The sequence below is a fragment of the Miscanthus floridulus genome, chromosome 12, assembly GCF_019320115.1.
Source record: "Miscanthus floridulus cultivar M001 chromosome 12, ASM1932011v1, whole genome shotgun sequence".
Lineage (NCBI taxonomy): Eukaryota > Viridiplantae > Streptophyta > Magnoliopsida > Poales > Poaceae > Miscanthus > Miscanthus floridulus.
In genome coordinates, this window is record NC_089591.1 from 70,350,305 (window position 1) to 70,364,463 (window position 14,159).

At 46.5% G+C, this 14,159-nt stretch overlaps 2 protein-coding genes across 3 annotated transcripts; one reads left to right on the forward strand and one right to left on the reverse strand.

Moving 5' to 3' along the window:
• Window positions 1-257: 257 nt before the first annotated feature.
• On the reverse strand, window positions 258-4,474 carry LOC136497326 (uncharacterized). The gene is made up of 2 exons (XM_066493117.1): window positions 4,104-4,474; window positions 258-881 (listed from the first exon to the last, which is right to left on the reverse strand). Exons 1-2 carry the CDS (start codon window positions 4,186-4,188, stop codon window positions 673-675), a joined length of 294 nt encoding a protein of 97 aa, XP_066349214.1. The 5' UTR covers window positions 4,189-4,474; the 3' UTR covers window positions 258-672.
• Window positions 4,475-8,987: 4,513 nt separating this feature from the next.
• LOC136498612 (uncharacterized) lies at window positions 8,988-11,515 on the forward strand. 2 transcript variants are annotated; one of them, XM_066494502.1, is made up of 4 exons: window positions 8,988-9,137; window positions 9,691-9,750; window positions 10,093-10,480; window positions 10,621-11,515. In XM_066494502.1, the coding sequence occupies exons 1-3, from the start codon at window positions 9,010-9,012 to the stop codon at window positions 10,232-10,234; spliced, it is 330 nt and encodes a 109-aa protein (XP_066350599.1). In that variant the 5' UTR covers window positions 8,988-9,009; the 3' UTR covers window positions 10,235-10,480; window positions 10,621-11,515. The 2 variants fall into 2 exon arrangements, 1 of the variants encoding a protein (XP_066350599.1); XR_010769668.1 differs by having other exon boundaries at window positions 8,998-9,137; window positions 9,684-9,750.
• Window positions 11,516-14,159: the final 2,644 nt, after the last annotated feature.

Sequence of the window (14,159 nt, forward strand, 5' to 3'; positions counted from 1 at the left end):
GCCAGTGCGTGCGTGTTGCTTCTTCGGGGCGGCTCAGTTCTGTCAAATGTCAACGTCTGACGTGAAAGATACCCAGCAAGTTGCACCTGTCACCGTTTCCATACAAACAAGACATGACCCAAACACATACTCTCACTTCGCGTGGCCGTTTCTGTATAGTTTTGTTGCTAATCAATTGGCTCCTTCGCGTGGCCGTCTCTGTATAAAAAATCAACAAAGGAACCAACATTCGCATGTTACTGCCAACATCCTCTCACTTAGAAAAAGTCTTCAGAAATTGGTAAAGGGCTTATGAACCATACAAATGGCAACAGAACCAGACATAAGACACTTGAAGGGGGGTGGGGGGGAAACAAACCCCTCTTGCTCCATCTATTTCTCCGAGTATTGCGAAAAAATCAGCACGGGTGCTATGCAGTATGTACAGACACATTCAGACCAGCCAGCTTATGACACTACTACCTTGACGCTGCTGGATTTCTTCGCTCTTTCGCCGGAGAGACGGGCAGGGGGACTAATAGCTATCATCACGTACTAGAGTATAGTGCTAACCCGGTGTTCTTAACTGAACTGCTTGCTTATTAATTAACCGGCGCCATCATCCAGGACGCGCAGCTAGCTTTCGACTCCATGTCCACGCCGCCGTCAGTCAGCGTCGTCGTGCGTGGTCCTCTATTGCGCGGCCGCGATCATGGAGGATGACCGGTGGCTGGGCCACGGCGGCGACGGCGGCCGCTTGCGTTGGTGGTGGTGGTGCTTGGCGGGGCGGTGTGTGGACGCCTCCAGCTCCGAGGTCAGGAGGATGTCGAACATCACCTGCACGTCCCTGTAGCCACAGGTCTGCACATCCTCGTGAAGCTTCAGTATGCTGCCGCCGCTGCCTGCAGGGGGGGATAAGGATCTTGTCATTGTCATGGTCATGGATCACCCATTCACCCCCACCCCAAAAGGGATGAGGACAGAGGAGGATCAAAGATTCAAAGGGAATTGTGCCAGAGGCGTCTGTTTTTTTGTCCACTTTGCTAGTGGAGGGAAAAGGGGTGTAGAATGCTGGCCGCCTTTTGACCTCCCGATTTTGGGTGGAGAGGAATGAAGTACAGATACTCACGATATTTGTGACACTGTTTATGCTGCTAAAATTGTGGAGTATTCATGCTGAGCGCATCGTTGAATTTGACCAATCCATTAATAATCGTACTATGTTAATTTGTATGCTTTATTTAACCTTATATTCCAATAATAAATAATGCCTCTTTTTTTTAGAAGAGGAAGGTAGGATGAATAATGTCTCTTGTGTTTGTTGTCTCAGTATCGTGGGCCTAGCTTGCATGCAAAAAGCCCATAGGCCCATGTAGTACATGTGTGATCTGTTACACCGAGGGCCCTTAGATACGGATGGGCCGGAATTTGTCAATCTAATTGAAATGCATAAAACGCCAACCCTGTGGGCTTTCGCTGGAACTGGAGGCCCATATTTGCTAAAATGTTCGCAGTACCTTCCTTGTTTTTGAATCTCGCAGTACCTTCCCTTTAGAAAAAGGTAAGCGAAGGGTTCGTACGGTTCTCTAAAACGAAAATGACGTTGGAACGGTTTGCGGCAAAGCGCTAGAAACCAAGAAACTAGTCCAATCAAACGAAGAAAGAGAAACAGAAAGATGAGGTAGTAAGCATCTGTTCCAACAGAAAGCTAGCACAAAACGGACGGTAAGAGGATCGACCGACACCGTCTTTTCCCGCATATTCTACCACGACAGCAACTCGTGCTGCAGCGTAAGGTTCATCCTTATCTACAATCTAAACGACACAAAGTAAAGGAACTACCTGAGCAAAAGAAGAAGAAAAGGTTCCTCCCTTCAACTTTTCCAGAACCAAGAACATTTTCCTTCCGGAGTACGAGTTCTCACTACCAGCTAGTCCCTGCCGCATGGAGATGGAGACGCTGGCTTTATTCCGTTTCGATCGGCAGCCGGCAAGTCAAATCCTGACCGGGAACGAGCACCACACACGGGGCCACACGGGTTACCCGCCCTAGTGGCATGGCTTTACGGCCCGCGCACCCAGGGCAAATCCAACGGACGGCGCCCGGGGCGGCTAGCCGGCTACGCTTCCAGTCTTCCACGACGGCAAAAAGGCCGTCGCCTGGTACCCGTCCGTCTGCTGTCGATCAGTCAGTAGTCACATTGCTGCCTCAGCCTCCATCCAACCGAGATTGAAAAGAAAAGCAGCCTTCCACGAAGACGAAAAGAAGCGTCTGCTCGTGACGTTCCAATCGGAGAGAGTGAAACGAACTGTTTTCCGGAAGGGACCGGCCGGTTTGGTTTCTGCACGCTCACCAGTCACAGAGGCTACTATTGCTAGCTCATGTATTGCACGCTCACCCATACCACTTGGCCTTATGGTATGGCTGTCGTTGTTCTCTGACTGAGGATTCAGATTTGCGTGCCGCTGAGGCTGAGCTGAAAGGGACGTGGGCTGCAGATCTGGGATAAGGACTTAACTAACTGTACGGGTATTACTAGATGATTGGGGTTTGGCAGAGGGAGATATGCAGTGCAGCTCGCACTGATGGTCACCACTCACCAGTAGCGGTACACGGTACTGGGACGGTTACTGGTTGGCGAGCCTACTGCCCCAACCGCGCGCCATCTGCCCCGTGACACTTGGCAGCGTCTATCGTGTGGTGGGTGGGTGTGTACCGTGTACGACTTGTCACTTGTGCTAGTATTAGTACTAGGTACTGCTGCCAACAGTAGCACAAGATCTCGCCGTCTGGTGATGCTAATTCTTTTCCAAGTTGTTGCAAGGTCTCTGTCGTCCGCTCGTACATGTCCAGGTTGACTTTCTCTGACAACATTAAGTTTGGTGTACCTCTGCAGATTGGAAATTTGAGTTGCCCATGAGGAAAAACCGCTGCCTAATAATACACCCTGGACCGGACATCCAAAGATCTTTTTGGGCATCACCAACTAACCAATGTCACATACATACGTACAGTACTCTAGAGAGTAGAGGCTGTTATGTTTTCTCTAAAAAGATCTTGGGCCCACATGTGACAAAGTTTAGGGGAACTATAACTTTGGAGAGGGCGTTTTTGTTAGTGGGAGCTGTGTGGAAGTGATAAAGGAAAGATTGTTTCTAGCGGTAACCTAAAAGGTCTAGCTAATTGACTCAGCAGGACTCTAGTCTCCCTAGTGGAGGTGGAGAAGAATCACATTCCACCATGGATAAGTGCTTGCCGGATGGGAATGAAATCGGGGAATAGTCAACTCATGCAGGAAGGTAAAGGTCGGTTACGCAACCAAGTTGCTCAAGATCGACTTTAATTACTGACGCCATGAAATAACGTTTAGAACGGATGGTTCCTAGAGGCTGAAGATTGTTTGTATCGCGAAGTTTCAGAATGACCGATTCTTTTTTTTCTTCAGTATGACGCCAAGGAAATGGCGAGAAAATGAGAGGACCAAGTATATCTGGCCTTTTTTTTCACCGACGATGAATTTTCTGGAATCCTGAATGAGACAGAAGGAAGACATGTAGGATGCTCTAGCGTCCCTGGACTACAGTTCTCTGTTCTTCAACTAGGTAGCTGATATATAGTGATGTTCAGCAAACCTCACCGACACTCTGCTACTTGCTACTACCTCGTTGCAGTTGCAGGATTTATAGTTCAACGAAGTGTTGCGTTCAACAACAAAAAAAGCTCAACAAAGTCACTGAAGTATCCATATACTGAACTCTAGTATGATCAAGAAGACAGTACTGAAGCAGCCAGCTATGTGTGTGAATGATCTACTTGAAAAACGAGAACGAACGCGAGATCTCAGATGGTGTCTCCAGGAAATGAAAGGACTCCTCCGTGAACAGAGTCAGCCGGTGGAGATCGATCCACCACAACGCGCAACGGCGCAAGAACACGGCCTGCAAAGTGCAAACTAACGGCGACCGACGTGGCCCGGGCTCAAAGAAAGCCAAAACGCGAGTACTCCACCGGCTACAAGCCTATAGGCACCTACACCGCTACACGATCACAAGTTCATAACAGCCATTCGTGGCGCGTGATGAAGCTGATCGAGGGCGTTAGGGGGGAACGGTGCCGCGCGTACCTGTGTTGCGCGCGCGGACGCGGGTGGAGACGGCGGCCCACGCGCGGCGCGCCGGGGAGACCACCTTCTTCCGCCACCACGCCATGACAGCGCGCACGGGCGCCGGGATCCTCGCGGCGGCCAGCCTCGACGCCCGCCGACGCGCTCCCCGTCAGTTTCCCCTGCCCACCTCTGCTTCTGATGATCGAGCGCGCTCCCCTCTCCGGTGACCAGGTCAGGTGTGGCTGCAACTGTTCGTTGCTGCCGCTGCTGCTGTTTATGGAGAAAGAGAGCGCGCGCGCAGAGGCAGAGCTGCGTGTGTTGGTTCGTTACGGCAGTTTTATTGGCCTGGCCGCCGCCGACGGCTGCTGCTCAGAATTTCCTGCGTTTTGGATGAGCGGGCGGGCGGGCTCTGCTTTTTATCCCGTGCCTTTTGCGAGGTAGGCAGGTGCAGGTACTCTGCCTGCGTCGTCTCTGCCTGGTAAGCTGTCCCCACCAGGCAAAACGAAGCGAAGCGGCGCGTGCGTCCGTGCCTCGTGGCGGCAGGCCAGTCGAAGTCGAACACTTGTGGGCAGCAGGGCGCGCGCGCGTACGTGCGAGTGCCTCTTGATCTCAGCTCGGACATGGAATTTGACCCGAGCGCGACCCGCACCGCCCAACGGCGTGGTTACGTACGTATGGCCACACGAGGGGTGGAAGGAATTGCCCGGCGACCGCGACCCAACCTTCGGCCGCATGCTGGTGTCACGGTCCACTGTCCTCTCCTTCCGTCAGGGTTAGGTATCCAGCTAAAGTTTGACACGGATGCTGTTTCCACAGGGACATCTGGCCGTCGAATTCTTAGTATGTATGTACCGGGTGACTGGTAGCTGCTACTGCCTCTATTTATTTGGCTTTCAGAATTCAGGGTTGTTTGTTGATAACAACAAGCCCTTGGAACGACGAAGAAGAAACCGTATGTTTGGTTGTAGTCCACAACAGTCCCTAGATCCCGCAGCGCTGTAGACTTGTGGCTCGACTTCTTTTTGCCGCTTTGCAAAGCAAAAGAGAAGCCGCTAGCCGCATGGCGCGGTGTGGCGATGGCCGGCCCCCCTCCCATCTCCATCCAGGGCCGGTGCTTGCCGGTGCACGCCTCCCTCCATCACGGGCAAGCTCGGAAACGGCTCAGCACGGTGTGACGGGCAGCCGGCACCCCTCCTACCTCCATCCAGGTGCGGGGCGCTTGCCGGTGCACGCCTCCCTCCGTCGCGAGCGAGTCTGGGAACGGCTCCGCGCAGGTGTGACGACGGCCAGCACCCCCTCTCCCTCTCCCCGTCTAGACGTGGAACAAGGCTCAGGCGAAAGCTTTGTCAAGTTCCTGCTTGGCCGGCGATGATTACGTTCTGACGGCATTCACCTCCTTGGAGGCGTCGTCCAAGGGCTCCTATGCGTTGGTGTGGTAGTCTTTGCATTTCGTTGGTTGTTTTTGTGGTCCTGCCACTTTTCGCCTTGGTGATGAGGCGTTGTTTTTTTTTGTCCTCCTCAACGTTTGTAAATCATATAACGATCCGACTTAGGGTTATATATCAATATATATTTAGGTGGGGAGTAATCCCTCGGGTGATACTAAAAAAAATGTTGGAGCAGCATTGACGTTATGTCAGACAAACAGGATTCTTTTTTTTTCTTTTAAAAACAAACATAATTCTGTTTAGTCCATTTTTTGAGTGAAGATTGCCTTGACCACAGGACGAACTGGAGGATGGGCAACCAGCAATAAACTAACGAGGTCGCCCTCCGTTGCAAGGAACGGGCAAAGCTTTGGGCTAAAAGAAGAAACACTAGACTACTATTCTATCCGCTCACGCTGCGAAGGTCCTTACGGATACGCAAGAAACAAACAACGGGTCGGTGCGATGGACAAGTGAAAGCGTTGTGAAAACGGGTTATGCATGTCGTCTTTGCCCCGTGGCTGGATGAGAGGCTACTAGCCTACTACCATGAGATTTTCTAGGATTTGGATTAGATCCGATCGAAACAAGATGTTAGTTCTGTCTTATTCTCCAGTGATCTCTTGACAAATATGTTACACTAGCTTAACTCGTCAGTCGTCACACAACGAACAACTGAACAAAGCCGTGGGCTTGGAAGGATGCCTGTTGCTGCCAAGAAAAAGTGATCACGTGACACCATAGTAACTAGTATCATTCTTTCACGACGACGAGCGAGTGTTTCTAAGACAAACTAGCAAAAAGGTTTGACATGTACTAGTGCTCTAAAAAGTAAAAGAAAGAAACATGAGACTGGAAAATAGTAGATGAATATTATCAATTGGCTAGAGGAGAAAACAATCGGCCAATCACCCTTTGAAAGGTGCACCAGGTCTTTGACCTGTGTACAGTATAAAAAGGATAATTCAAAACCACGTGTGCTTTAGCAACCCACCGCTGTTGTAGCAAAACCGCTGTTACTGTAGCAACCGCCGCTGAAAAACCCGCCCAGGGGGTAAAACAGACGGTTTTAGATAGTTCAGGGGGTAAAACAGACGGTTTCATAGTTGGGGGTGAAGTAGACCAAGTACGATAGGTGGGGGGTTAAGTAGACTTTTTCCCCCTTTGAAAGGTGCACCAGGTCTTGGACCTGTGTACAGGTCCGTCTACGAGGTTAACTGTACCTTTTGACACATCCAACCGGCTTTATATTGGAAACATGATCCACATGTATGTTTCCTTCTTGAGAATTTTCCTCCCCGGCTTCATTCCTGCTGATCACACCATGCATGTAGTAGATTATGTAATTTTGTCCCTGCAGCTTGAGACTCCAATTAACGCCAGCTCAGTCATATCTCATTATTCCAAAGTTTTTTGCACATCCTATTCAGTGGCAGCACTTGCTGCCCTGTTCGCTTGAACTACTTCAGCAATATTTTTCAGCGAAATAAATAGTGTTTTTCTCTCCACAACAAATCAGTATAAGCATCAGCATAAACCAATATGAATGCTACTAGAATAACCTAAAATATACTATAGAACATGTCACAAGTACCGGTGAATATTTAATGATAATTGTAGATCATCCCCTTATACTATGTATACTACGTGAACAAGCACAATACGAATGATAAAAACAAAAAACATATAATATAGGAAAATAAAAAACATCATATGGATAGTACTTGAACAACCTAAAATATATCATATAACATCTCATAAAGTACAATGTAATCATAGTACTTTATACTACATGAACATCACATGTATATATTATATATCAACATCGCAAATTACATAAAAAGTAATGAAGAGAGCAAGCAAAATAATAAGTAAAAAGAGAAAACTAGAGGAAAGAATAAAGAAAAAAATGAAAGGTAAACAACGATTTAAATATAAATGGGAGTAAAAAAGAATAAAATATTAAGGAAAAGGAAAATAATAAGAAAAAAAAAAGAAAATAAAAGTAAAAACAATTTCAAAAATAAAATAAAGAAAAATGAAAAGAAAAATAAAATGAATGAATAAGAAAAAGTAAAAAATAAAAATAAGAAGAAAAATGAAATACAAAATGATGTAAATAGACAAGGAACATTAAATAAAAATACGGCGTACCTAGCGCCCGGATGCGAGCGCGTGTTTGGACGCACCTCGGGACCACTCGATTGTCATAACAGGAACCATCCGAGCCCGACCAAGCCAACATAATGATTCGATTCAATCCGGACAGGAGCAATATGTGCGACGAACTAATCCGGACAGGAGCGTCCGCCCACGCTAGTTGCGGCGGCCCATCCCCCCGCCGCGCCGCCATCCACGCCACGCCCCTTGTCCCCCACCGCGCCCCGTTCCCCACCGCGCCCCCTGTGCCCGATCCCCACCGCGCCCCGTTCCCCCACCACGCCCTTGTCCCAAAGAGCACGAAATACTTCAAAGTGCAACATCATAAAAAATATGTAAACTATATAGTGCAATATCGAAAGTTATGTACCGCAACATAAAAAATTCTGTACTACAACATAAAAAATTATGTACTGCAACATCTCAAACAATAGTACTACAATGTCGTAGAAGCAACCATGAAACATGGAAATGGAAACAACTCAAAAATCACCTTTCAGTGCTGCAACATTTGAAAAAAGGTAATTTCAACAATTAAAATCCCCTAATGCAACAATCCCAACATTAGAACTTCTTTCTGCAAGACATGAATCACCCCTATTGTAACATTCAATAATCATCTGTTGCACCATTCTAAAAATCTCCCCAGCAACACGGAGAAACAACAAAAAGGCGTACAAACAGCAAGCGGATGGGTTCGAAGGTGCAAGCTGCTCTAGCCTATGACCCATCACCTTCGAGCTCGCCGGAGAGAGGAGGGAATATGACCCCAGTGCTCGTCGGAACCCTAGCCACCGTAGCGTCCCTCAGATCCAGAGGAGAAGGAGAAGGGCTCAGATCTAGAGGAGGACCGGCCTAACTCGTCGGAGCCGCCGCCGTCGTCCTCATCGACGGTGGTGGGGGGGGGGGGGAGCCGGATCGCTGGGGAGTGCGAGGTCGTAATGGAGGTCGCGGAAGGGGGAGGGAGGGAGAGAGCGCAAGTGGGCTGGGCGCGGGCTCGGCGTTCATTCCGGGGCTGGGCGCGGGCTCGGCATTCGTTCCGGGGGCGCGGGGAAGCGGAGGGGTCACGGTATGGGATAAGGGCCCGCGTCTTGACGTGAGTTGAGGACAGACGTCCTTGTAGAATCATTATCGATAAAAATAAAAGAATAAGGAAAATGTAAAAGAAAAGGTCATGCCGAGTTGCCGACCCACATATGGTTGTGGCAGACACCGTCGTGGCGCCGTGGGACCACGAACTACTTTTCCTTCCGCTCCAGCAGACCCAACCGCGCACGGACGCAAAGCCCACGCGCTATGAAGGAACGGCCGGCCGCGCGACGCAAAACCCACGCGATATGAAGGAACGGCACATACGAAGATTTCCGGGCTCGTCACTCGTCACCGATCCGATCTGCGTCCGCGGCTGCGCCCGCAGCAAAGGATTGAAACCTCTCGCTCCACTCGCGACTTCTCGTCTAACAACGTAAGTGCCAGGTCGAAACCCTAGTCTCTCCCCAGTCGGTTCCAGGCGCCAGCCTCCTGGTTTTGGTTTGTGCGTAGTTTCGGTTGCCTCGGTTCTTCGGGAGGTGTTGCTCGTTTGTGCATGTCTTCTCCATTCGCATTCGTGAGATTAGAGTTGGACGACAGATGGGCGATTTCTGCGATTCGGTGTTAGGCAGATGTGTGGTTCGTGGTGTTGATGAGGAGGGGTTGACGTCAATAAATCTGACGCGCACATGTTACCTCGGAGTTGATTGTTTTTAGGGTATATCTGTCACGTGAACTTGGACACGCTATTTCTACCGTTTGCGTTGCAGTTCTGTGAAACAGCATATCTTCTGTTCTGACTGATATATTGAGTGTAGTCTTTGTAGTTTCAGTTGTGCGTTAATTTCTACGTGATATTTGTGTGTTTAGTTCAGGCCATGCCTCATGTATGGTTTGTTTATGTGGCCATCGATAATATTGTGGAAATAACTTCTGGACAATGTTACTGCAGTCGTGCTCACATTTTGTTTTGTGGTGCTAGCTTGCAGGATAACCGCGGCTAACCTCATGGATCAGAAAATGTCAGACCCACCGTCCAGTTCTCCTAAGTAAGAACCGCTCTGTCTTCAAATCATTTTCCTTGCTGTACATGATCTATGTGTTCTCGGTTCAGTCCTACCGCGCTTGTTTTTTTCCTCTTCTGGTATGATTTGTGTATGCGTCAGTCCCACCGGATCCTGGTTCAGTCCTTGCCGCGCTTGTTTTTTCTTCTTCTTTGTATGATTTGTGTATGCAGCAATCCCACCGGGATCCTGGAAACCAGATCCAGACCTTGCTATCCTAGATCCCGTCACATGTGTTTTCCACTTCATGTATGATTTGAGTATGTGGCCATGCTTTCTGACCGTGGAAATCTGACCCACACATTGTTACTGTGGTTGTGCCTGCAGGCTGCTGACTTTTGATGCCTCAGTGGTGAACGCCTTTATTGTCAAGCAAGAGTGGGAAGGTTTGGATGATTACCTGGGCAAGTTGGTTGCGACCATCCTCAAGAAGATCCCTGATGAAGTTGCCATGATGCATCCCGCGTGAGGAAAGATTGTTAGATATGCTAACCGATCAAAAGTTTGAAGAGGCTGCTTCTTTCTGTCAGAAATCAGTAGAGTTACTTCGAGGATGCCAAGGAAGAAGATTTGTAGCTCTAAACCTTATGCACAAACTTGATGATCTTAACACAATACTCAAAACAAGATCTATGCCTGCCATCAGACGCAGCGCCGAGTGTATTGAAACCTCTATATCAGACTATATACATCTATACTTCCCAAGCGCCATCCGGTAAGTGATGTTCTAATTAATTTTACTTGTAATTATTGCAGTGTATTGTGTATTGTCCACATGTAGTTTTTCTAGTTCCACAACTGACAATTTCATGATCTGAATGTATATTGCTGTGTTTGTGCACATTAATCCTGCAGCCTGGACAATGACGAAGTTGAAGGATTATGGCAGTTTGCCATGAAACTACCTAAACTGGATAAACAGGTTAGGCGGCATGCATTTAGGTGCCTAGCCTGTGGGTGGATTTGTCCTGGATCACGCAGCATTTCACATATGAGATCGCACATCGTGCAGTCTCAAGACTGCGAAGGCTGTTCTAAAGTAACGGAGGACATGTTAGATTGTCTGAAGGCTATAGATCAGACAAAGGATGTCCCAACTTTGGAAACCGTTGAGTATTTATCCAAAAACAGGAAGACATTGTCAGAATCTGTATCATCCACACCTGGGCCTTGTTTAGATGCCATCCAAATTCCAAGTTTTTTCACTCTCTCTCCATCACATCAATTTTTAACCGCTTGCATGGAGTATTAAATGTAGGTAAAAAAAATAACTAATTACACAGTTTAGTTGAAAATCACGAGATGAATCTTTTGAGCCTAGTTGGTCCATGATTAGACAATATTTGCCAAATAAGACGAAAGTGGTACTATTCATCGGGTTCACTTTTTTTCGCAATCTAAACGAGGCCCTGATATACAGCTGGAGTCTTTGCTTCATGGAGAAGTTTTATCAGCAACAGGTCCAAAGTCATCGTCTTCAACTTCTGTAAAATATAAAAAAAAAACAAGAAAAGAACCCATTGGTGTTGCTAACTCACCTTGCCTTGGTACACCCGCAAAGAAGATGAAGCCTCAGCTGGCAGCCTCACAAGCACCAATGATGTCATCTTATTACCCAGATGCAGACCCTAAACATCTCTATCAGATGGTGGAGGCGATAAGGAGTGAAACTGGTGCCCTTGCCCGACAGATTAGCACATCTGTGGTACCTGAAACTGAAGCCCGAAACTTCTTTTTCGAGAGACTTATTGCTTTGCGGGAGGTGGCTCTAGACTTGCAATCTTTCGCACTAAAATATGAACGCAATTGTTGATGTTCGTCTCTTAGTACCGGGTTCTTCCTCAGCACCTTTCTCAAGGTAGCGTTTGGTTCAGAGACGTAGGCCATGTTTAGTTCCCCATTTTCCAGAATTTGGCACTATGCAAAAAAAAAAAAGATTCCCCGTCACATCAAACTTGCGGTACATGCATGGAGTACTAAATGTTGACGAAATCAAAAACTAATTGCACAGTTTGGTTGTACTCTACGAGACGAACGTTTTGAGCCTAATTAGTTAACGATTGGACAATTATTACCAAATAAAAACAAAACGATACAGTGCATGAACAGTGCCGCCGAACCCGGCGGCGCCGAATCGGCCTCCAACTAAACACGGCCGTAGTGGGATAAGTCGAAGACATTTTAGAAATGGGACGGTTCCTGTTTGTTGTTTGGTCAAGGGGACATGACGATCTTTGTTTTTTATTCGGTTAAGGGGATAAATAGGGATAGGATGACGGATGGATTTGATGCCGTTAGCTATTGTTTAGTGAGACCCATCTGTCAATCTCTTTACTTATATATTAAAAGAATCCTCTCGACTAGACCGGTTGGTGGGTATCCAATACCCTTATTCAAACCCTTACCCATCTTCAACCTGTTCGGTTGGCTGGTTCGTATCGTTGCTGGTTCGTGAAGAAATATTGTTGGCTGATTTGTGTGAGAGAAAAATACTGTTCCGGCTGAAAATTTACGATCGTTTACGACAAGCCACAGCCAAACGAACAGGCTCCGGGTATGGGTATTTTTTTACCCAATAGAAATGAAGAGGGGAGAGTATGGAAAGTGGATTATCCATGGATAAGCCTTTAGCTCAACTAATTATTTATTACTATAAATTGATCGATTAAATAATACAAAGTATGTGGGACCCACGTGTTGATATTACTGCAATAATCTGCACAATGTTCCTGCTTGCTATAACGAGTCATCTCCAATTAATTCCAATCAATTTCGTGAAAATTTTAAGTTGGGTTTTAATTTTATGGTCTAGCTTTTGATGTGGGGCTTGCTTGGCAATATTAATCTGCACAAAGTTGCTGGCTTGCTGCCTGCTATAACGAGTCATCCCCAAATAATTTCAGTCAATTTCGCAAAAAATTTAAGATGTGAACACGAACTTTTAATTTTAGGGTCCAACTTTTGACGTGGGGCTCACATATATAATGGGCAATATTAATCTACACAAAATTGATGCATGTTATAGCAAATCATCTCCAACTAATTTCAGTCAATTTCGTAAAAAATTTAAGGTGTGAACGCGATGCTTTTAACTTTAGAGTCCAACTTTTAATGTGGGGCCCACAATTAAATCTAGCTGTACCAGTCTACACAAAGTTGTAGACTACTATAACGAGTTATTTCATCAAGTTTCAGTTAGTTTCATTAAAATTTTAAGGTGTGAATGCGAGGTCCAGTTTTGATATGCAGTCTACATGTATATATAATAAGTATATGTGTAAATATTAATACAAACTAGTAGTTCAATTCAAAACAATGAGTATGGATAAACTTGGTTATTATCCAATGGGTATGGATAAGATTGGAGAGGGTGAGAAATGAATAATAATAATGATATGGATTTGAACATGAATAAGCGTGGACAAGACGTTCCAAGAGCCGTTGTCGTCGTCCAAGCGCGCGGCAATGCGGAAGCTCTTCCCCATGGCTGGTGCTCACGGGAGGCGGGTGGCGACGCAGGCATCTTGAGCAAGGGTTCGCTCAATGTCGCAAGCTCTTCAGTTGCACATTTAGTTTCTTAGTTAGCTACAATAGCGAGCGTTCCACTGTCTAGCAGTGCCTTGTGTTCGTGTTAACACCATCGCTCATGGCACCTCGCCGTGATGTGATGTTGGACATGTAAAACTTCTAATTTCTTCTTAATGAAACACGTGCTATGCACGTTCTCTAAATAAATGAATAAGCGAGGATTTATCCATACCCTCGCTAGTGGCAGGTATACTCCCAACGCCCGTATGGGCTTAGCAGCATCTTGTTGTGAACCGGCCATGCACACGAGGTCGACGCATCCTCGCCTTGCGCGCGCCGCCGCACCCGTGCAGTAGCTCTGATCTACTTCCTTCGTCCCTAAATAACTGTCGCCTTTAGTTTCCGTGCCGTAGGTTTTACTAGGATTGTAGAAAACTGTGTGCAACATTCGTATATCTAAATAAATTATTATAAAAATAGATTCAATGATTATCTAATGATATTAATTTTGTATCATAAATATTAATATTTTTCATATATATTTAGTCAAAGTTGTTTATCGAGAAATGAAAATGATAATTATTTAGGGACGGAGGAGTAGGTTCATGACAAGAACAAACCAAAAAATATTGCAGCTTTGTTTGTCTAAACCTTAAAAATGTATTGGTATGGTAAAAACAAGTAGGAAAAAACTGCAACTGGACTCTCATTTATTAAAGCAAATGTAAGTGAAATTAGGCATCTCATAGGCCCCGTTCGCTTCGCTGCAAAAATAAGCCGAAACACTGTTCCGGCTAATTTGTTGTGAGAGAAAAATATTATTCCGGCTAAAAAAACAAGCTAAAAAAGACGGATTATAAGAGAAG